Here is a 23,909-nt window from a genome sequence, read left to right as displayed (position 1 = left end):
TGATGCAAATTAACTGATTTATTGTAACCGTGTTTCATTTCAATTATGGTATTTGCGACGTAATAACGTTTAATGAGAACAGTATCCACACAGGCATCCCAGCTTTATGTCTGACAAATTCTTCTGTCCTGAAGATCATAAATCAATCTACCTACAAAAAATAAGAATATTTTCTTACTGTGAAATTAACATACTTCACAACGTACTTGTAATAAACAAAGGCCAGGTTTTGCGGGAAAGATCGATTCAGATGCTCTTGCTTCAAAGCTGTACTTAGCGTATTAGTTGAGCCTGTTCTGGGGGTCAGTAGGATAGAGGAGATCGAGTGACGCTTAATGGAGAGAGGAGGGAAAGAGCAGAAGAAAGGAAGATGATAGGGGCACTGCTCTCGCCCCCCCTCCCCCCGGGGTTTTTCCCTACATACTTTTCTTTACGCTGTCCCCACTATCCTGGAACAGACAGGCTTTATTAGTTTCAGGTGATCAGATTACAAGTAATAGACGGTAGGCTCTTGCCGATTGTGCTAGCATAATTTTTGGCATAATCTGAGGAATTGAGCATAATTTTTGCCCTTTTTCCAAAAGTAGCACTGCTAGCATAATCCGTATATTTTCTTGTCTTAATAGCACAATTTTAGAATAATTCAAGAAAACGAAGATCTCAGCTACTAAAAACGATAGATTACTATTAACAGTTGCTTCCACTCCTATTTTTCGACTTTTTTTTACTTGTGTTGAGATACCGCGGGAGTTCGATGAAACGGAACCGGAAGTCTGTGTCTCGGTCCCAGACTCCTTAGTCTTTCTCCCAGTGCTCGTTTCAAAATGGCGGCCGCCACGCCAAACCAGTCAAGTGCAGTGAACTTACATCCAGATAGTTTACAAGGTTGCGAGAACAGAGAGGATAGACCAAAGCCTGCACAACTTGCCCGGGATAGACGCCTCGAATCCACCACTGGAAAATACAAGAGGAGGGGGACGAGTAATGTCACTAATGTGAAAAATGTCCCTTTGCAAGATCGTATTAATCAGTTCCCTGATCAGCACCTGAGTGTCAGAGGCACAACGATCTTTTGCAATGCCTGCAGAGAAATGGTATCATCCAAAAAGAGCATTTTAGCATCACATTGTAGTTCAAGAAAACATGCCAAAGGGAAAGATGCCAGGGTTAATAAAATACATTTTCAAACTTGTCTTGTGAGTTGTGAAGTTTGTGCACAGAATAATTTTTTAAAAAAGTAGCATAATTTTGAAAAGCGAGCATAATTTGAGCATAATTTGGGCAAAAAACGAGCACTGCCACTAGCATAATATGCCACTTTTACTAGCACAATCGGCAAATGCCTAATAGACGGTCCAATCAGGCCCGTAACCAGGGGGGTGCACGGGGTGCTTTCGCACCCCCCCCCCCCCCCCCCCCACAGGCCCCAAAGGTCAGCATTTTGATACTCAATATCCAAGTTAAGGCGAGCAGTCGGTTAAACTGAAGTTTCAAACTTAACAGTGATATTTAAACAAAATCAAAGAATGGAAAAAGCAGTGGTGTATTCACTGGGAAAGTAAAACCAGCTACAATCTAGTAGCCCGAGCCATTCAGAGCATTTCAATGAGCGCACAGATGTCCGAGCTTATGTAAATACATAATGAAATTATCGTGCGCAGGCCCCGGGGCGCAGGCTTTGCACGGAAGTTTACGACGAGCGAGACAATGACAAGGGAGTGATCTCACGATTTTTGTCAGACACGTCCGCCAACGCGTCGGGTAGTATTCTCTATTGTACGAGCGCATGAACGCCTGAAGATGCAAAATTAGTTTTTTGTGTAATACGTTATGGGTAGGAGAGAACAGGAAAATAGAAAGAGGAAGGCTGAAGCTAAATCTTGCCAGTCTCTCGATACAATTCCACAGGAAAAAATAACGGATTCCCATTTTTGGATATTTTAGGGTATTTAAAGAATACCCACAAAAATCCCAAATTTGGAAGAGTGAGACAAGTCCCGATCTGGGAACTTAGTTGGGAATTCCCTGGTTGGGACTTGTCTCACTTTGCCAAATTTGGGATTTTTAAGGGTATTCTTTAAATACCCTAAAATATCCAAAAATGGGAATACGTTATTTTTTCCTGTGCAATGGGTCAGTAAAGTACCCCGTCAAGAGCCACCAGACGCTGACAATGACAGTGCAGTCTGCGATGACAGCCCAGCTGAAACCACGACTTCAGATCTATCTCAGTTAACTACAGTTTTAAAGCGAGATATAAACGGTAAATCATACTCATTTTCGCAATGCCCACCAGTCTTGATCCCATTATTATGCTCTGAGATTTAGTCGCTACACCCACGGAGGCTGGAGCTCGGAACTGTTCTGACGGATTAGTTCCGCAGTATTTTGATGTATCATTTTACATCGTAAAATTACTCCTTTTTATAACTAAATTCAAACCGTTGTATTCGAAAAATGTAATATTCAGTTCCTACCGTCAATTTTTCATGTATTGCTACTTTCCTAAATAAACGGATCAGACGATAAAAAATACATTTCCGTAGTTGGGTCCGCTTTGGCCTCATAAGCCCCCCCCCCCACATAAAATCCTGGTTACGGGCCTGGTCCATACACGCGCAATCTGGTTACGTTCTGTGCATTGCATTAATTCTTAATGGAAGTCAAAATGAATTCTGGCTACATACGTGCTGCGCATGTGTAATAGCATGTGTAATAGCAGTATGGAGATTAGTATTGCGGGATCTTCAGTCGCCCGGAATTAAAAGACCATTTTTTTTCTTTCAGGACAAGTTAGCTTCATACCACTTTTAACCCCACAGAATGAAACGTTAAAGAGCAGCGCAATTAACTATTTTCGATCCTTCTTCAACCACAACAGTTTTGTACTAAAAAAAGAGGGGCACCACAGCTACCCTAAGCACGATGACGCTCATATTGACCATAATGATTAAGAAGATGGTGTTGAGGAAGAGGTTCGAGAAGGATAATGAGGATAGAGATCATTAGCGTTAAAAACTTATTTGTGTTCAGTTTTATTGACTTCACATTAATTTTTTTTTCTGGCGCCCTTAATGTACAGTTAGCATAATAATAAATAATTATATTATAATCTCACCTCATTCTGTCTCAGCACTTAATGCGCATGCAGCTCAACTTGCAGTTTGGCAACATCCAGCTGGGATTTTTAGTGCATTCTCCCAGTTTGGCCCAAGTAGGACAACTTGGATTAGAATCTTTAATTTTAGAGCTACAACTCTTCTTGCAGTTAACCAACATCCAGGCAGGGTTCTTGTCGCATTGGCCTGTCTTGGCCCAGTATGGGCAGTTACTCTCATGTCCACTACTATCTCTACACGCCTGACCAAGGATTGTAGGTCTCGGGATCACTGGGGGCCGTGGGGTTGTTTTGGCTGTTGTTGTTCCTATGAGGAAAAATGTTTTTTCAAGATTTCTTCTTTATATTAAACCTCGTACGAGGGTTCTCCTTAGAGTTCCTCAATACCGTCATTCCCACCCAAATTTTCCTTCAATCCCGTAATCCCGCATCCCACATCCCACATCCCGTAATCCCCATGGGTAATATCAGCATTCTGCATCCCCTGTATACTATGGAGCTCAAGCAACGACGACGGCGACGGCAACGAGAACGGCAATGAACCAATAGGTTTTGATTAGCAAAAAAAAAACTTTGCACATGCATCACGCTTTTTCGCACATTTCTTTGCCGTCGTTGCGCGACTGCAAAGTGAAAATACATAATTTCACGTTTTGTCGAGGGCGGGAACACAAAACAACAATTTTCTCTTTCTTTTCCTGAACTTTGATATAATCCTTTAGAATTCAACTCCAAAGAAGTTTACCAACATTTGACGAATTAAACCAGATCAGATGAAATAAGCGCGATAAAGTTTGAGGCAGCGCGAATTCACTTTTTAAGTGTCGTTTTCGTAGTCGTCGCTGTCGTTGTTGCTTAAAGGTGATGTAACACGGAACGATTCGCAACGACGATTTTTAGCGCAACACAGCGTTGCAATGCTGGAACAATGTTGTAACCATTCGAAACAATGTCACAACAATGTTGCAACGCTGTGTAGCGTTAAAAATCGTCATTGCAAATCGTCCCGTGTAACATCACTATAAGACTCATTGACATGAATTCATGTAACTATTCGATCCAGAATCTCTAGTCTATTAGCTCTAAGAAAAGTAGACCAGATATCAATGGTACTGATAGAGCTCGGAAAATCTTTGCTCGTGGAATTCGAAATCCTGGGCTCTGGAATCCAGAATACAGCTCAAGGATTCCGGAATGCAGCTAACGATTTGAATCGGGAATACAAGTTCCATTGACAAAGAATGCGGAATCTATCGCCGTGGAATCCAGAATCCAAACTATGCTGGATTCCTTTACTTGATGCGAGACCCATCGGACAACGTGACCCGAAACGCAAAGACCGCCCGCGGATTAATGAGACTAGGAACAAGGCAAAGGTGATACCATATTTCATAAAATTTAACAAACTGTTGCCACTCCTCTGCTACTAGTGTCTAAACAATTTTACACACCTCTGCAAACACGACAGCTTCTTTGGCAGTTTTTAATCATCCAAGCCCTGTTCTTCGTGCAGTCTCCTTTTGCGGCCCAGATGTGGCAGGTATGGTAGCCATCTTGGCAACCTGCAAAAGAACAGAAAATAGACAAAACCACTCACTCGGGGACAATACAAGATTCATTTGTATCAATATTTTTGTCTAAAGGCCTGTTTACATCGAGCTGGGGTACCCCAGGTAGGTGAGGTAACCGCCTGTCCATATAATCTCCCATATGGTCACCCCACCTATCATGTAAACGTGATCAAATTAAAATGAGAGATTATATGGACAGGCGGGTTACCCTACCTAAGCGGGTTACCTCACCTACCTCGGGTCCCTCGCCTCCATGTAACAGGCCCCTACGATGACTTCATATAATTAATCGATATATGCAGATATTTTTGGTTAGCTTTGGTAGTTATAGCTTTAAGCTATGTTCAGACTGTACTGGACAGCTTCTCGTGCCTACTCGATAAGCTATCTGGTATCGTATGAACACCATTTGATATGTGACTCTCCACTTTAGAGATCGGCACGGCGCAGCTTTGCTACGTTACATAAATCACTCCGAAATCACCGTTCTTATGTGTGAACATAAGCTATATCGTATGGCGTATGGCTTTCGTGCTAGACTACGAGTAGTCCCCCATTTTTCCTCAGGGATAGTAGGGCGAGCGAAACGCGAGCGCGCATGAAAATCCCTTTTCTCGCGTGGGGTGATATTCACGCGCGCTCGCGTTTCGCGCGCTCTACTATCCCTGAGGAAAAATGGAAATTACTCGTAGTCTACTTTCGTGCTTGCGCAAAAGCTATCAGGATAGTGTGAACAACAGTAGCGGATCCAGACCTTCAGATAAGGGGGGGAGGAGGGGGAGGGGGCGATCATCCAGATCGTGAGATAAGAGGGGGGGGGCCGTCTCCTAAAAACATTTTTTTCGGCCGTACGGGCCTCAGTTTGGTCTAAAAATAAGGGGGTGCCCGGGCCCCTCGGGCTCCTCCCCTAGATAAAGCCTAAGATGTTTTAACTTTTCCACTGCTCTCAATAGAGAGGAGAGGTGTGATGTCACGTTACCATGGTAGCAAAATTTGTGGATCACAACAATAGGAAGTTTTTTGCAACGGCGACGGCGAACAGCAAAAAAGCAATAGGTTTAGATTGGCAAAAGAACATTTTTTTTCTACCATGGCAACGTGACGTGACGACTTCTCCTCTCTATAGACATCTACTTTATCCCCCGGACATACACTTACACTTTCAAATTCCCCACCAAGCTTAGGCACGTGTGAATTGTTGGAACTTTCTCTTCCCCCTTCTGGGTTACCACGGAGTGAAAAAAATAGCTTATCACCATAGCAACGTACTACTACTATATCAACCATAGTAATGTACCACTTAAGGGAGGCAAGAGGTACAGAAGGACCCCCCACGCCCCTCCCTACGCATATAGGATATACCTGGGGCTTAGTTAAACGTAGACATCAGTAGACATTTGTTTTACAACTTACTGCATAATCCAGGGTCGATGTACGCATCATCGATGGCAATGTCTGCATATCCGGTCTCTCTCCCCATTTTCCCTATTATTGAAAGCTGCGAAAAATATGTAAAAAAAAATTAGACTCGGTGTTCTAGAAACTAAGCTAAACTATGATTTGGAAAGGAAGGGATGACAGCCCCTCACCCATATAGGGTTTTGTCCCAATGATAAGTCCCTCTAAAACTGCTGGCTTTTTTCATAACCAAAGGGGTATTCAAATCTCAAAGCGTTAAATCCGTCTATTCCTAGAGAATAACTAAATTAAGCACGTTATGGTCAATTGTCTCTTCATTTTAGCTTAATCAGATCTCGATCGATTATCCGCAACTACGGAGATTAAAATTTCCGATGACTTACCCTGTAACTTAAATCCGTCGGAGGATCTATGTCCCCTATTCCCTTATCAACTTACCTTGTAACTTACACCCGTCGGAGGATCTATGTTCCCTGTTCCCTTTTTCCAATCTTTGCCTTGATCTCCTTGCTTGTAAAAAATGTACCAGTTCTTTCCGTTAGATAACGTCAATTTGACGGCCAGACTTCCCATGTTTTTGCCATACATCGTGTAGTAAAACTTCAAGCACTGTCCGCCAGGCAGCCCCGACCGCCACGCACTCACTAACTCAGCTCTGTCGCCAGGTCTTGTTCCTGAAGACTCCACGTAAAGGTAATATCCTGTTTGGATCGGTATAATTTTAAAAACTGGGAAACTTCCCACCGACCCCTCCCCTAAACTAACGTTAACGGCAATTATTTACCCAGGCTATATTTAGGATAAGGAGAGGAGAGGGTGAGTAGATTTGCAAATCAGCGATTTTACTTGACCCGTGACACAGTTAATAACAACAAGTAAAGCAAAATAACTTCAACTACAAACAAAATAAGACAATAGAATTAATGCATTATAGTGCGTGGTATTCTACCACCTAGTTCACGGCTTAAGTAGAATCACTCTAGCTATCTAGTTCTCCTGTTTATATATCTCAATCATAAGGTCTCGTTTAATTAGATCCAATAATATTGTAAACCAAACTAATTCAAATATTTAGGGAAAACAAAGTTGAAAAAATAGTAGTAGTAGTAGTGGAAGTGGTAGTGGTAGTGGTAGTGGTAGTGGTAGTGGTAGTGGTAGTGGTAGTGGTAGTGGTAGTGGTAGTAGCAGTGGTAGTGGCATTGGTAGTGGTAGTAGTAGTGGTAGTGGTAGGTAGTGGTAGTGGTAGTAGTAGTAATAATAGTAATAAATTGCTTTATTTGCATGACCGCATCATTTTACAGTATTGCAAAAAGCATGCATATGACAATCAAAATGTAAAACAAACAGCACTAATAATAATCTAGAAAAATTCAGTTACATTACTAACAGTGAATCACGTATTTTCATACAGGAGGAAACAAACTTCATAACTAACTTATTTACATGATGTTCCTTCGAATTCACTATTAGTTTTATGCTTTCTGGAGATGATTTCTTGTCAAAGTCAGGTATTATTCGATTGATTTGATTAATAAATGCCTGTCTCTGTACTGAGTATTTGTTAGTAGTAGTAGTAGTAGTAGTCACACGCCAGTACCAGTACCAGTACCACTACCCCAAGCTCTTCCTTTTCGCGCCACTTTTCAGCCACTTAGACCCCCTCCACACGAATCCGGTTACTTTTGAAACCACCAATTTATTTATTTGTTTATTTCTTACAGGAAACGGCTTTCAATACACGTAAATCCGGTTGACAGAAAAGCGCTTTAAAGAAGGTCGCAATGGGGTTTAATGTTCAGTATTATTGGCCCATAATTTTTAGTGTTTGCTGTTAAATTGGCCAATTTTGAACGTTTGCTGTTTTCAAAGAAAATACTGTTAAGTGTTTGGAGGGTTCTTCGGGCATCTTCGGAAATGGTCGGACCTCTTGGATAGTCCTCGGAAATCTTCCACAGTCTTCGGGAATCGTCGGTAGCCTTCGGAAATCTTCTGAAATAATCCGGAATTGTCGTAAAATGGCCGAAAACTCCTTGATATACTAAACAAAATAATATTGGCCTTTTTCGAACCGTTTTTGCTTCTTTCCGGGAAAAATTTACTGTTTCAAAGAATTTTTTACTGTTAGTGTTAAAATGCTCAAAATTGAACTGTTTGATGTTACAAAGCCAAAAAGTGAAGCGTGTAATGTTATCGAGGTACCTCCATTCAGACCCTCTTCAGAGGAAACCTCAATGAAGATGTCAAGTTGATTGTATTATACATTGACTTATTAACAATTATTCCTCGAGCCCAAATGGGCTCTGAGTCAATAGCCCATCCGGCGAGGGCGAGAGGAATAATTGTTTTAGTAAAATCCAACTAGTTGGTGAAAAATATCGAGACAAAACAACTTTAGCTACTTTAAGCTAGACTTTAATCCTTTTTGCCGCCAAAAAGCCGGCGCTTTTCGCTACTAGTGGGCTATAACATATAGCCTAGTAGTAGCTCAACTAATCAGAACGCAGCATTGTTAATAGACCACTAGTTGGATTTTACTAAAATGTGTTCTCTCTGGGCAAGATTATTAACCAATTATTGAATGAGGCTGAGTATGATCTGAAGATTTAAGCGGATCAAAGAGGAAATCATCCGTCGAGGCCTGAGGCCGTATTTTGTTTCTTTTGTACATGTTTTCTTGCTTATGCGCGACTAATAGAGGCAATGCAAAAATACAAACCTAGTCCAGTAGTATGATCAGCACTAGGTCCAGTATTAATAGTTTGCGTGTAGGACTTATGAAACCTCCAATCTAAGTTGTCACTTTTAGAATTGCTCCACATCCCAAGGCGGCCATTCTCAAAGTCAGCATCATCATTATCTGTAAAAACGAGACGATGGAGGAACACTCGGGTAAATAAATGGCACGCTGTAAAATTTTCTGGTATGGGTAGATTTACTTAGCTCATTATTTATTTACTTGTTTATTTATCTACTTGTTTTTCTCACCATGTAAGGGAATTCGGATTCCGGAATCCGAGGAATTTTTTCATTGGAATCCGGAATACAGCTCAAGGAATCCGGAATCCCACTAACGATTGGAATCCAAGTTCCACTGACAAAGAATCCTGAATCCAGTACCTGGAATCCGATCCTGAATTCTTGGCGTGGAATCCAGAATCCAAGACCCTCTTGGCCACATCGGACAATGTTTTAAAAGCAATCGTAACATCCAAAAAAATCACTCTCATCACATGAAAAGATGTTTCGAGAATAACCCGTGCGAATACAGGCTTTTTAAACTGGCAATTGAAGTGTTTTCTTAGTTGAAATTTTAATTCTGTTGCTTTTGAGTATGGCACTAAATGTGACACTTAATATGGATATTTTCGACGAAATCGAAGTCGCGACGATCCCGTTTAATCAAACGACGATCTTAGAGATGAAAGAGAGGATCGCCGAGTTGCCACTCCGATGACGTTTGACAACGTTAGTCGTGTGATGACGGTAAAGAAATCTGTCAAAAAGCCCTGCTGCAAGTTCAGAGTTTTTGTTTTACTTATTAAGCCTGTTGCATTTTTTACTTTCTCATCTCCGTAGTCTTCGCCGTGGTTTCTTGAGCTCGCTGGTAGTGAACGGGCAAGGAAAACGACGTTCGGCCTACATGTACCCATACCAAAACACATATGTTAATGGTTTGAAACAAAGGCAAAATATAATTTAGGGCCTATTTTTTGAGGTGAGCCGGGCTTGCCTACACGTATGATACTGGGCTGGCTCAGCTCATGCCTTGTCTCCTCTTTAAGTTTTCGTCTCAATTATATGAGGAAGCAGGCTAGCCGGCTTGTCGAGATCCTGGCTCGAACAACCGGGATCTTGACAAGCTGGGCCAGCCCGCCTTCTTAAAATAAACACAATGATAATTTCTTAGGAAACAAGGCATTAGCCGTGCGATCTAAGTAAATGTAATGAAGAGGGCCAGCCCGGTTAACCGTACTGGCTCACCTCAAACACGCCCTTAATGTGTATTTGACTCTCACCAAGATTGCAACGCTTCAAGATACACATTCCCTCCTCGGTTGAAGAGCCTGGACACTGTTTTCCATTATGTCCCGGTCGTGGGTTGTCGCATCTTCGAAATCGAGTTTTGACGCCATCGTTGCAAGTTTTACTGCAAGGCCTCCAATTCGACCAACGACCCCAATTACCGTCGATAGGAGCTATATAAGGTAAAATAAAGTCAAGTTAGCGTTTGCTCGATGAGTTATTTACGTTTGACTTGGCCCTTTGTCATTTTATTCACCATTTTCATATTGCCCATAATACATTTTGTTTACCTCCTTGCCACCTGCATAAGCATTTTCCTCAAATTATATTTGGTCTCGTTCACACGTATCCGGATATTTTAGAAAACGGACATTTTTTTCCGTTTTCGAAAAATCATTTTCGCCCGTCCAAATGGAAACGCTAAAACAATGGAAAAACGAAAGCTTACCATACAGGGCATGCGCTGTTCTTCCGTCCATACGAAAAGGATAAACCGGCGGGACCATTAAAGTCTTGGGACCATTTCCATGAACCTGCATTTTTGGTACCCGAAATACCGTTAACGTGTGGACCGAAGGCTTAAGCGTTTTCGAAAATATCAAGGACCCTAAACTTTTTGACAGTTGTTTGTTTATTAGTTTGTTTGTTTTCTCAGAAGAACACAGTAAGGATGATCGTTGGCTGTATAAACTCTATGCTTCTCTGACAGCTTCAAAGATAAGACGAAATCATACCAATTATTTCAGAAGTTATTTGTTTGTTAGAAAATGTTATTTACCAGGGCATATGGAAGATGGACACTTGACCCTCTGTTTTTCTACGCCGTAAGCATTAACGTTTCCACCACAAGCTTGTTGGTTTCCCGAATTAATGCAGAATCTCTCACGTGTGCGATAGCACTTCTCGTCACAGGGAGTCCATCCAGACCAAGACGACCAACCATTGGTAAGTTCTAACATAACAAATAATAATGATAATCATAATCATAATGATAATGACAATACCGATGATGATAACGCTAACGATGACGATAATGACAACGATATAACGATAACGATAACGATAATAATAATGATAATGATGACGACAATAATGATAATGATAATGATAATGACAATACCAATGATAATGATAACGATAACGATGACGATAATGACAACGATATAACGATAACGATAACGATAATAATAATGATAACGATGACGATGACGATAATAATGATAACGATAATGATAATGATAACGATATAACGATAACGATAACAATAATAATAATGATAATGATAATGATAACGATATAACGATAACGATAACAATAATAATAATGATAATGATAATGATAATGATGATGATAATGATAATGATGACGATAATGACAACGATATAACGATAACGATAACGATAATAATGATAACCGTAATGATAACGATGACGATAACTATAACGATATAACGATAACGATAACGATAATAATAATGACAATGATAACGATAACGATAATGATAACGATATAATGATAACGATAAAAATAATGATAATGACAACGATAACGATAACGATAGAACGATAATGATAATGATGAACATTTACAATTCATGATTAGTATAAAATATACTGTAAGCCTGGCCCCTCAAGTAGAACTCTCCCTCGCCTATGCACTCCCTTGTGTACCAGTTGGACGAAATATGGTCCTTTAGAACATAACTACTCACTTCTGCAATTGTATAAAGCATTGATTTCGACTGCATCTCTGGTACTTAGAAGGTGATTTGGAGCTCCAAATTCCATGTTCTCGTTTCCAATGGCTACAATGGTGGGTTTGCCGTTTTTGGTGAATGCCAATCTATCATAATGCATGACGGACTGATAATCGTAGGAAACGCCCAAATTATCAATAGTCCTCCACGAATATTTGTCAAACTGGTCTGTATACTCTAAAATAAAACAAAATTGGGTAGGCAAGGTAGATGAAGTGGGTAGGTAGGTAACAGACTTGGCTTAACGTATTTCTTGTAAAGACATATTTGCGCACATTTAACTGTGAAGGAGCAATTCATGATATTACTCCATCATGCTCAAATTTAAAAGCACTTTTATGATGCATTTTATAATAATTGGAAAGTAACTGTGACCTCAGGAATGGTGAAAGATGCCAAAGAAATGTAATTTCTGACGTTTGAGAAACATGGGAAAGAATTCGACAGAAAGAAATAGAATCCTGACGGCACGGTTAAGGGGCGTGCGGGATTCGAGGGATAGTTTAGGATTATTTATGGTTTTGGTGCGAGATTTGTTCCGTGTCTCGTGTTAGTGAAGTCAGAATAGATATCTGAACACCTCTAAAGACATCACGTAGATTTCAAATTACTGGTTTAAACAAACCAATATTTTCAAAAATTTGAAAATAAATAAACTTTTTAGCTTTCAGTTTGCAACAATAGTTTGCCGTCTGTTGCTGATGACCGGTTAACACAACGTAAGTATGATTCACTACTGTATGCAATATCTTACTAGGTAGAATGTTCTCCCAATAGATCTTGACATATTTATCTCGATCGCCTCTTGCTTGCTCGTGGAGGAAACCTGAAGTTGATATGAAAGATGCTATATACAACTGGATCTATATTACCAATGGCGGATCCAGGGGAGTGGCCCGGGGGGCCCGGCTCCCCTCTTATTTTGGACCAAACTGAGGCGCGAAGGGCCAAAAAATTCTTTTTGGAGACCGCCCTCCCCTCCCCTCCCTCTTATCTCAAGGTCTGGATCCGGCACTGATTACTACTTGTATTTACTGGCATGACTACTGACAGGACCAGGACTCCTGGACAGGACTTTACTAAAACGAGGAAATCGAAGAACGGGAATGAACCCGGGAAGCAAGGGAACAAAAGGTAATTTAAACCCTACCTCTGTCAGTATCTTCATTGCCTATTCTCCCTTTTTTCATTTTGCAGTTCCCATGCGCAATACCCATTCTCTCTTTAGTAATAGGGACTTTAAGATCCAACGACGCGGACGACAATGAGAACGTCAAAAAACCAACAGGTTTAATTAGCAAAACAACAACTTCGCACGTGCATCACACTTTTTTGTACATTTCTTTCCCGTTTTTTGCACGACTACGACGTTTTATGGAGGACGGAAACAAGCAACGACGAAATTATATTTCTCTTTCTGAGCTTGAATATGGTCCCTTGAAATTCAGCTTCATGAAGGTTCGCCTACAATTGACAATGTTAGTGGGCAGGAATAATCACTATAAAGACTGGAAGAACGCAAATTCACTTTTTAAGCAACGTTCTTGTTGCCGTCGCGTCGTTGGATCTTAAAGTCTCTAATACCTTCGTAGACGGCCATGACTCGTTCACATTACACAATTTGGTTCACCTGCGTTAAGGTGGCTGAACAAAGTTTTGCGGGCAGTCAGCGATAACTCGCGTAACGGCGCGTGTTTTAAATTAGACAAACAAACATGGCGGCGAAAAAAGCATTGGTACACAGAAGACGGTTTCTACTCATTAAAATTTTGTGATATTTGGCAGAATTTTGACTTTTATCGTATTTAATTAATGAGGACTTTAAAATGGAAGTTGAACAGACGAATTTTGTGATTGATTATCTAAAAACCCGTCTGTTAAAGTTGGTCAAATAAGTTTCAAATGGTAATGATTACTTATAGTAAGCTGTGTGCAAGTTTATAGTAAAATCTAATGAGTGAATTTTATGTAAACTGAGCAAAAGTGAAATTTTAAGGTTGTGTTCAATCGTTCATGTTGTCATGGAAACAACGAAAACGTCACATTTTTTAACAGATGTCGATCTCAATCTTTCATATTTTTCCCCTGCCAAGTTTCAGCTTTTGAGCTGCAACCTTTCTCTTGCCATGATTTGACAAATCACATATACTCACAAACTGCCAAAACTGTGTTCAGCCACCTTAAGAAGAAATTAAAGTTAACGCAACGGAGTGCGTGTAACGGAGTGCGTTAAAGAACTGTTGAAACGAAACATCATTGATATGTAGCCAGCCGATAGACCTGAAGGCATGGGACTACAAATTTTTGGTTTGACCAGTCTACTGTTTGTAATAAATTATGTGTTGTTGGGGTGAGCTTAAAAAAAAAAACTTATATTAAGAGCTAAAAGTGTTGGTGAGGTCACTGCGTACTAGCCATGCGTACAATTTTCAGGATAGATGGAAATGAAAGCCAGCCAAGCCTACAACTAGTCGAATAGCTGGCTACACCCCTGCAAACCATGTACTGTAGATCACATTATGGTCCCGCATGCAAAACTCGAACGCCTAACTAGAACATGTGATAAGGGCAGCCCACGATCTTTTTGTCTATCGCATAAAAACGCGAGAGAAAAATTACCTATTGCATGCATCATTTCATGCACGATTGTTGGGACGTTATTACAGCCATCACCAAGGGAGACTTCTTGAGACTGGCTTTGAGCGTAACGCTTTCCCACCTTTGATGAACACCTAAAATGATAAAAAACGGTTTAGATGAAGAAAAAAAAATTCAGAAGTTTCTCAAATGGTTTTCTCTCAATGCTTTAGAAGCCGGAGTGGTTAATTCTGAGCTGCTCTAAAAACTATTTTATCCAATAAGATGTCCTAGGGGAACTTTTCTAGTTTTACGGTTATTGGATTTTTTTCAGGTCTCCCCTGAAACTGTCAGCTACCATGATGGGTCCGGTCGAGAGGTCGAGGACATGGGAAGCCGTCGGTTGCATTTTCTATATACCAGAAAAAAAAAAGCCGTGATCTGCGGTTATCCAGAAATTTTTAGCCTTTCTCGGGCTCAAGAAAATTCTAGGAAATATTTTGCTTAGTCCCTAGGCCTCATTATTCCGCGCGGCCAAAGCGTTTCGGGTCACGTGGTGCAAGCGAAGATGTGATGTTTCCTTGTTTCCCGTCCGTTCGCCTCGGATACGTCCCCGAATTGAATTGACCGAGAGGGAATGGGGAAAGCCGTAGAGGGACTAGACAAGGAAATATTTATATCTGCTCATTTGAACAGTTATTCACTTCAAAGAACAAAGTTGTTAGGTAGTCTTATCCGCATGCGCGTTTTACCAGGAGGAGAAAGAAAGGGCGGGGTGGGAGGGGAGGGAGCGGGGTAGGGAAAGGGAAAGGGAATTCTCATGGGACAGCTGAGAGGTGAACAGTGTAATTCCCCTTTAATTCAGTCCATCCTCCATGATCCTCTCACGCAAAGTAAGTTATTTGCACCTTTTTTGTATAATTATTTTAAGCAATTTTGTGCCTTAATCCTGATAAGAAAAGAAAATTTAAAAAGAAAGAAAGAAAACATGGCGCACCTCTGGATTGCTCTATTCGATAACTTACCCTTCGCTGTTTCCAAATCGAATGTAGTTACCCCCATGGACTGCCCTGTTGTAGTATTGAAATCGGATGCATGTTTTACTGTGGAATTCCTGAATCGCTTTGTTCACATTAGACCTGACATGGCCTGTGTGTTAAATAAGAAAGAAATTAAGTCTGAGTTTCGCGCATACTGATCGCCGCCACTTTTAAAGCAAAACGATTTTGTTAGCCTCCACCGTGACGAGGCCCTGAGAAGGTTTGCGTAAGGAAGCTACGATCTTGTGGAACGACAATTATTACACAGCTTGCAGGCGGAGTTTATTAGGTTACAAGGTCAAGCTAAACGCATTCTAGGGAGTAACCAAGTAAGCAAAGGGATTTTCATGGCTGTTTGTGCACTGGTTCCCGAGGGCCGTGAGCAAAACAATAAGACGAACGAAATAGCAGAAGGGGTAGGAGGACTAGGATGTCAGATGACATGCAACGTGATAAGAAAGAAGTAGAGTAGCGAATTGGCTAATACTTGGACTGCAAAACAGTCGGGTTTCTTTTTTTCTTAAAATCAGTAAAGCGTGGAGTAAGAGTCCTACGCGCGCGAAGCGCACGGGCCTTTGTTCGCCCGTGAGGCGTATTTTTAGCGTCTCCCCCAGTCTCGCTCTCCGTTTTCAGCGTCGCTTTAGACCTTTTGTTTGAATGCTCGCGCGTACCTGAATACGCAAAAATAAGGACTGTTTTGCAGTCTAAATACTTTACGTCCCTGTTTTTCCTTAGAAGAAGTGCTACGAAAATACATACTCATGTATGAGGGAATGTAGTACGGTATAATCCGGGTGGTCCATAATCGTTTTTTTTCCCGTATGGCGTTCCGTGAGTTTCCGCCATTTCTTATGTAGTCCTCAAGTTCGGGGTCAAGCTTTATGTCTCCTTGGTAAAGATCTGATATGTTTTCTGTTACAAAGAGATAAAAATAAAAATAAATCTTACGAAAAGAGGTTCAACAATTATGTATCCTTAGGACCATCCTTTTTCATGCAATTACGCTAAAAAATAGAATAAAATAAAAAGGAAAAACACATTGAGCTAAGACTATCTGAAACTGTCAGAAAACTGCGTATACAAAACCAAAATAAAAAGATAAAAGATAAAAGATAAAAGGGAATGAGCTAGCCTCCCCGCAGACGTCCTCTGGGGTTCGTTTGTCACGCATTCATTTCTCTCCGTGGGGGAGAAATGAATGCGTGACAAACGAAACCTAAAGGACGTCTGCGGGGAGGCTAGGAATGAGCTAAAGCTAATCTGCAACTGTAAAGAAACTACGTACGAGGCCATTTTGATTGAAAGAAACTGCATGCTAAGTATAAATAAAAAGGCAGACAAACAAATCTGAAACAAATGGGAAAAAACCCAGTAATTTTAGGTATTGATATGCTAATGCAGTATCAAAGTTTTTAAGGGCACTGTAAAATAATTTTAACAGTAGTTAAATAAATTTGTTAAGCCAAGTGATATGTATACCTTTGTTGACTTTTACAATCTCTTTAAAAGTGTTATCGCCATCTGTTTCATTCCCGGCTGTCTGACGTTTCTTTCTTAAGTGCGCCATGTTTACGGCCAAAATTCGGCCATGGACGGTCTGAAACTCTGAAATAAAAAAAAAAAGGCAATGTAAATTAATATTAGGTATAAATCACTCAGCTCCCGAAAAAAAACATTAAAAAAAACTATCTATTTATTTATTTTTTCATCAAGGCATCAAAGTTTTCATTTCCATACTAGGCAATAATATATAACCAATCAAAATTCAAGATATACTTTTATTTAGTTACCGGTATTTTGGAGATACATCATGCAAATTAAGGTTAAACAAATTCAATTTAAGCTAAACAAATTTATATATCTTAAGTGCTTTATATGGTTCTTCCTAACGATTTGAAATTCTGTGACTCAGATGGCCAGAACTTCTCGGTCTGTGATTGATACTGTATTATGTGGAATCAAAAAAGCAGAAACATTATCTATGACGTCAGGACTTTCGCAGTTGCTGATGCACAATGGCAGATCATCGTTGCAAACACACACCTAACTTAATCTTCTTCTTCTTCTTTTTGTTTATTGTAGTTTAGACCCATTAATGACTTCAAAAAGACAAGCAATTACCTCTTTTAGAAATCTCCTCTATTTCAGCATTAAAATCAGTGCTTGCCATCCGCTTGCCTGGAAGCCAAAGACATGGTCATCATTTACATACTGTACCAGTTGTTGATACGAAACGGACTGAATAGTATAAAAAAACCACCCGCCAAACATATTTTAAAATGAAATGATACAGTTAAAACCTCGTTAATACGGACACCGAGGGGCCCATTGAAAGTGTCCGTATTAAGCGGATTGAATTTAGAGAAAATGTATGGGCTTTCTTTCCCGCCAGGGACAAAGCAAACTGTCCGTAATAATGAGGTGTCTGTATAGCACTATCCACCGGATAAATCACTATCCCACGGATAAGTGTTAGGGAAACCAATTGTGCTATCCAGTGGATAGGGATTTATCCGATGGATAGCGTTATCCGGATCCACCTTTGGAACAACTGGGGCCAGGTGTCTGTAAGACGGGCTTTGACTGTACTTTATTTGTGCCTTTCTGACTCACCCGGGTGGGGGGTATACCCTTATCTAATTCATATGGGTATGTGCCGCCCCAAAGGGTATGGATTTTGAGTCTTTTTTGGTCTGAAAACGGGTATAGACTTTTCCCATACATTTTGGTCTGGAATCGGGTATGGTTTTCGAGGGAACTACGGGAGTGTATGAACGTATTTATCGTTTCAATCACAAATCAATAAGAAAGACTGAATAGAAATATGCGAATTCGAAATGCATTTGAAGAAATTCTTTGCGCCCTAATCTAAGTAATGATGACATAATTTCTGCCCAAAGGCCAGATCCGAAAATATGTATGGATTTTAGAGGTCTGGTCTGAAAACGGATGTGGAAAATGACTTTTTTTGGTCTGAAATAAGGTCAGGATTCGGAGAAACGGGGAGCACATCCCCACTTAAAATTCCCGAGAGTACCCCCCTCCCCCCCCCCCCCCCCCCCCGTGCTGGCTCGGACAGTACCGACCAGACACCCGACAACAATAGACCATTTCAGCCGAGTTCCATAAACTTTCACTTTCAATTCGAGGCTAAGTCCAAAACCTTTCTTGTGAAAAAGAGTTTAATTGTATTCCATGAGATGTTAAAATTTTAAAAAATCAATGGCTTTGCACTTAGGCTTGCTTTGAAAAAGAGGCTTTGGGCAAACCGGAAATGCTCTCTTGAGTCTGTGGGCGAAATCTTATGGTGCTGGTATTCAAATGAAACCTATTTAGTAAAACTTTTACAGGGTACCATTTATTTCTTACGATTTTACAAAACGAAATTTAATTTTGGGGGGATTTTATTGGCCAGGCGGTTAGAAGTGAAACGGTTTAATGTGGCAAGTCTATCCCAAGGTCTAGACAGGAGTGGGCGTTAGGGGTGAGCAGATTTTAAAAGGGATTGAGTTTCGGTTTGAATTACAAGTTACGCGAAGAAACATCTGTAACCTGCGTAACAGGCGCTTGGAAGTAGTGGGAGCAGGAAAGAACGGGCGTGCGCCCGTTCTTTCTTGCGCACACTAAACATCATTAAACAATGGCGTATGCCGAGAGGATTACACTGATATGAAGACTGCCTCTCCAGGAATGCGTGATCATGAAGACACGTTTTTTGCTCATCACGTTTTTGACCCTCTTGAAACCAAGGTTAATCCAGGGTCAATAAATTCATTTTTTTGACTAAGTTCTACTTTGCCATTTCGAAAAAAAAGGAAAGGATATCGTATTTAGAGCAGGGTCCAGTTTCACTTAGCCTCCCCGCAGACGTCCGTTGGGGTTCTTTTGTCACGCATTCATTTCTCCCCCAAACGAACCCCAACGGACGTCTGCGGGGAGGCTACGTTTCACTCTGTTTAGACAAATATCATGCATTTCGCTACACTGTCGAGGAGACAGTGATGACCATGATTCGTTTTGTTTCCCATACAGAATTACGTAATTTAGATTAAGAATTTTTTAAACTGACATCATGGAATTAGATGTTTTTAGAAAAAAAAAATTGGTACGAATCCTGAAGAATCATAGCCTGCGGACACAGACGTATTTCCGGTCGTCACGCAAGAAGGCTCAAGACCTTGAATTCAGCGGCACATACGGGAGTGCCCCTCGGGGCTACAGTACCCGAGGGAATCGGTTTCAAAGTCCATATTTCTCGTGCGGAAAATATAGAAAAATAAATAAAGCTTTCTGTCTCGAGGCTACGATTAATATTCTCTTTGACACTGAAAAGACCACAAGGAAAAAATATGCGTAGGCAATTTACACGATTGCGCATTGCATGAGTCTATTCTTTAGGTGATCCAAGAGGTCAGGGAATCTTAGGTAATCATTTCGAATCGATAGCAAATTAATAACTCACTATAGAACCACTGTAACTCACCGTTATCCAGTAAACTAATGGGCTTAGTGTCCGACGAAAGAAAATTCAAACTTACAACAAACAGAAGATAAAACGGCGAAGAGGCCATACTTTGCATGACGAGAGAACTGTAGATTATCGCAGTTTTACGTAGTTCCCTTTTGTTTATAACTTCTCAAATGTCATGGGAATAAGGCCTGGCTACAAGACTGTTTGAAGAGATACAGCTGCCAAGATGTCGCTGATCGTCGACATTGTCTCAGTTTGTGCCGGAAATTGTTACATCAACAGCCATTGAAATCACAATGTTACTTCTCGCAATCATGTTTGCATAGGGAAGGTCATTAAAGAAAACACTGATATGCATAGATACTATAAAAGATCCCTACAGTGACATTCACCCTTTGTCTTTGAAGACCGCTTTGAAACAATGTAGAAGAAAGAGGGACAAAAAGCTTGTCAGCATTTTAAAAGATCATGGCATTGCCGTGTTGACGTGAAGTTTTTGAAGATGCATTTCTTTGTCTAGTTTCTTTTTTGCTCGACCCCGTTTTTCAAAAAAATGCTGCAAAGAAAGAATATTCTAACTCCGGGCATTTCAACTTTTACTTATCAAAAAAAATTAATTATAACTCATTAAAATACAAATTTTACGGGGGGCTGGGTGGGGGAGGGGATGACAACCATGCAGTATTTTACACCGTCAGTTAAATTTGCTTTTGCCACCAATCTCCGTTTGTTGTTTTGCTGTTTCTTTATCAAATATGCTTTTGTTTTTACCAAGTAAAGGAAAATAAAACACAAGTCAATTAAAAAGAAAAACTAAATAAATTATAATAATAATAATAATAATAATAATAATAATAATAATAAATGCTAGAAAACTGGTTGCATCAATAACAATTTATGAATAAAAAAGCCACCAGTTCTTAAATTACATTCAATAAGTACTCTTTACAACAATTCATGTTAATTTACATGGTAATGTTAAAATATTGTAGTCATTTTGGATCAGTTTAAGTTTCTGGGAAACTGCCCACCTACCCCTCCCCTAAGCCAACGTTAACACTTACTTCTTACTTAGGGCAAAATGTTGGGTTGGGGGAGGGGTAGGTGGGCAGTTTTCCCAGAACCCCTATTTCATTAGAGTTACTAGAATGGGAACGCACTTGTCGGGATTTGGGGATCAGAAAATTCAGGTAAGGAGGGATTTAAAAACGGGAAGATTTTTAACTTCATTAAGTTTAATCAGTGTGTCAATTCATCTCAGGATGACCTAGTTAAAGGGATTTGTAAGGTAAATGCATGAACACAAAGTTGCTAACTTGGGATCACGAAAATTACATTTTCTCAAAAGTGACTAAGATGGGGTCTATGTTTGGCCACAGAATAGACTATAATGGGGTAGGGGTTCTGAAAGACCAGCAGCACATAACCAGCGAAAAATTAACCCAAGTACCCCCTCCCCCCCCCCCGCCCCGGGATCGTGACCACTGCCCTGTTTCCTACCTTAGTCTAAAATCCTTAGGTTCATTCTTCCCTTCTTTGCCTTTCAGTCGCAATGCATTGAGGGACCTTGTAAGAACGGTGAAACATGTATTCCACACTACCAAAACAACAGTTATTCATGTGCCTGCGAAAGGGAGCACAGAGGAGACAGTGGCAAAAAATGCAAGAGATATAGATACGTCAGATACGTGTTAACTTAAAAGAATCAACTCGCTTATAATGTTGGCAATAATTCTTGGTTAACTGTATTGCCAATAACTTTTTTGGCGGTTAAAGAAAAATCCCGTGTTGTTTTTCGATGCTAATACATGTCTCTTTGCAGTAATAAACACGCGTTTCATCAACTTGGCGCTATCTTGTCAAACCCAATAGAAAATACCAAAATGCTATAAAAGATTTGTCTCTGAAAGTCAGTTCTTGCAAGAATTTGTCTATTTGCCTTCTGCAGTTTAACTCGTTAGAGAATAAGTATTACAGTTATGCTCATCAGCAGGCGAGTTGATGTCAAAAGTAAGGTCAGCAAAGATTACATAGCCTTCAGGTCCCCCCTAATCAGGATTTGTATCCCACGGGTACCTCTGTACGTTTGGCTTACAAAAGGTTTACAGACTGGAGATCATAGTGTCGTATTTGGTATGTTGTTTTTAGAGCATGCGAAGCTGTGAGGAGTTGCCGACCCGATCAAGATTAAGGATGCACAAATGACCCCAAGTACGGTTCGTAGTAGTAATTTTGAACTACATTATGGACGAGTGAATTCAACGAGAGGACCTCAAACATGGTGTCCAGCTACAAACACTGATCCATCGGACTATCGTCAAGTTGATATGGGTTCAGTGAAGTCTGTATGTGCAATGGCTACACAGAGACAGGGAACAGGCAGTTTCTATACAGCTACGTACTATCTGAAATATTATTTGTTGGATAATGAAGTTTGGAACACTTACAAGGAGATCTAGAACAACGAAAAAAGGTAAATCTAGAGTAAAACGGGTTACTAAATCGTGCAAATTGTTTTGCTGTGCATTTTCCCAGCCACGTTCAAACCTGTCTTGCAGCAAATCTGGTTTGTTGCAAGTTGCATGAATACTGACTTCTGATTGGATAAAATTACGCGGGAGTCTCGCCATACACGAGAATTACGTCACTTGCTGCAAAACAAGTTTGCCTTGGGCCGGTAAAACGCACAACATGAAAAAAACTTTGAAAATGTTTTGTTTTAAAAAGTACAACTAGGAGCACTTCACAGGATAGACGTCTGCGCCTCAAAGACAGAAATTCCATACTGATGACGTAAAATCTCTGGAATCTGGTCATGAGTTCTGATTGGTCGAAGCAGTAATTATATTGTTTTAGATGTAGTCTATAAAGGAAATGAGAAGACAAAAAGTCAAAAAGTCAAATGTAAACGCGATAAATCTTCAAAACAGGGATTATTCTTAGAGTATATTCTTCTTAAATACAGCTCGTTTAGAAGAAGTCAAAACCATAAAGCAAATTTACGTCTAGAGCCCCATGACTACCAGATTAATTATGTTAACATTGATTTACGTCATCAGTAAGGAATCACTGTCGTTGCCGAGCACACGTCTCTCCTGTAACGTCCCTATAGCGGCGAGGGGAGAGAAGAGAGGGCTGAATTCGCAGGCTAATCGCAGTATGTTAGGTTTTACCTGTCTATGAGCTTCCATCTTTGACACTTGAACTCCTTGCTTTGTGGTCATCCACTTCGGGTTTCTCCTAGTTGTCCTATACTTACCTGTTCCTGCCATCGTTTTGCGAAAATCTGTTAGGTTTTCTTGTACTAGTGTACCGTTCGCGGTATAAAACTTGTAATTTACAGAATTTTCCTTCAAGGTTTGAATAACCATAGCTTGCTAATGAAGTTTTTTTTCCTACTTACAGAATTTTCAAATCCCCTGGCAGTCTCTTTCGAATTTTCCTCTGCTCGTTCCTCAGAGCGAGTTCCATAAGGTTCTATCCTATTACCGGATATGTGTTACCTTGAGAGATTGAATGAGAGAATGAGAGATTATATGGACAGGCGGGTTACCTTACCTATCTGAGGTACCCCACCTCCATGTAACAGGCCCTTACTTGTGACTCAAATAAAACGTATTGACCGGTCATGAGTTCGATGAAAAGGAAATGAGATTTACAAAGGAACATTTCATGAAGGAAGTGACAAAAAAGCATACATGTACCTATATAATAAGTAAGTTAGTAATATCTGTAGGTTAATTCGTGCCTTTGGAAATTATATACAAAGTTAGAGACTATGGGTTTTTCCTTATGTCAGTATAAAATCCAAAACTCTGTTACTAGACAAAGGTAAACGTGTGGCTTTTTTAAAACCTTCGGAAATTAAATATAACACTGATTTCGATAGGTGCGTAACTCAAAACAACACCAAGCTCATAATTTATTATCTTAT

At 40.3% G+C, this 23,909-nt stretch overlaps 1 protein-coding gene across 1 annotated transcript; it reads right to left on the bottom strand.

Annotated features, from left to right (window-relative positions):
* Window positions 1–3: 3 nt before the first annotated feature.
* Window positions 4–20,089, bottom strand: LOC140946327 (uncharacterized). The gene is made up of 16 exons (XM_073395426.1): window positions 19,988–20,089; window positions 17,626–17,682; window positions 16,984–17,109; window positions 16,264–16,416; window positions 15,490–15,613; window positions 14,507–14,619; window positions 12,642–12,713; window positions 11,843–12,064; window positions 10,910–11,083; window positions 10,125–10,304; window positions 8,825–8,965; window positions 6,547–6,809; window positions 6,103–6,187; window positions 4,570–4,680; window positions 3,119–3,425; window positions 4–151 (listed from the first exon to the last, which is right to left on the bottom strand). Exons 1-15 carry the CDS (start codon window positions 20,082–20,084, stop codon window positions 3,130–3,132), a joined length of 2,214 nt encoding a protein of 737 aa, XP_073251527.1. The 5' UTR covers window positions 20,085–20,089; the 3' UTR covers window positions 4–151; window positions 3,119–3,129.
* Between the last annotated feature and the right edge of the window lie 3,820 nt (window positions 20,090–23,909).

The sequence above is a fragment of the Porites lutea genome, chromosome 8 (assembly GCF_958299795.1).
Source record: "Porites lutea chromosome 8, jaPorLute2.1, whole genome shotgun sequence".
Lineage (NCBI taxonomy): Eukaryota > Metazoa > Cnidaria > Anthozoa > Scleractinia > Poritidae > Porites > Porites lutea.
This window is presented reverse-complemented; position numbering and strand designations above follow the sequence as displayed.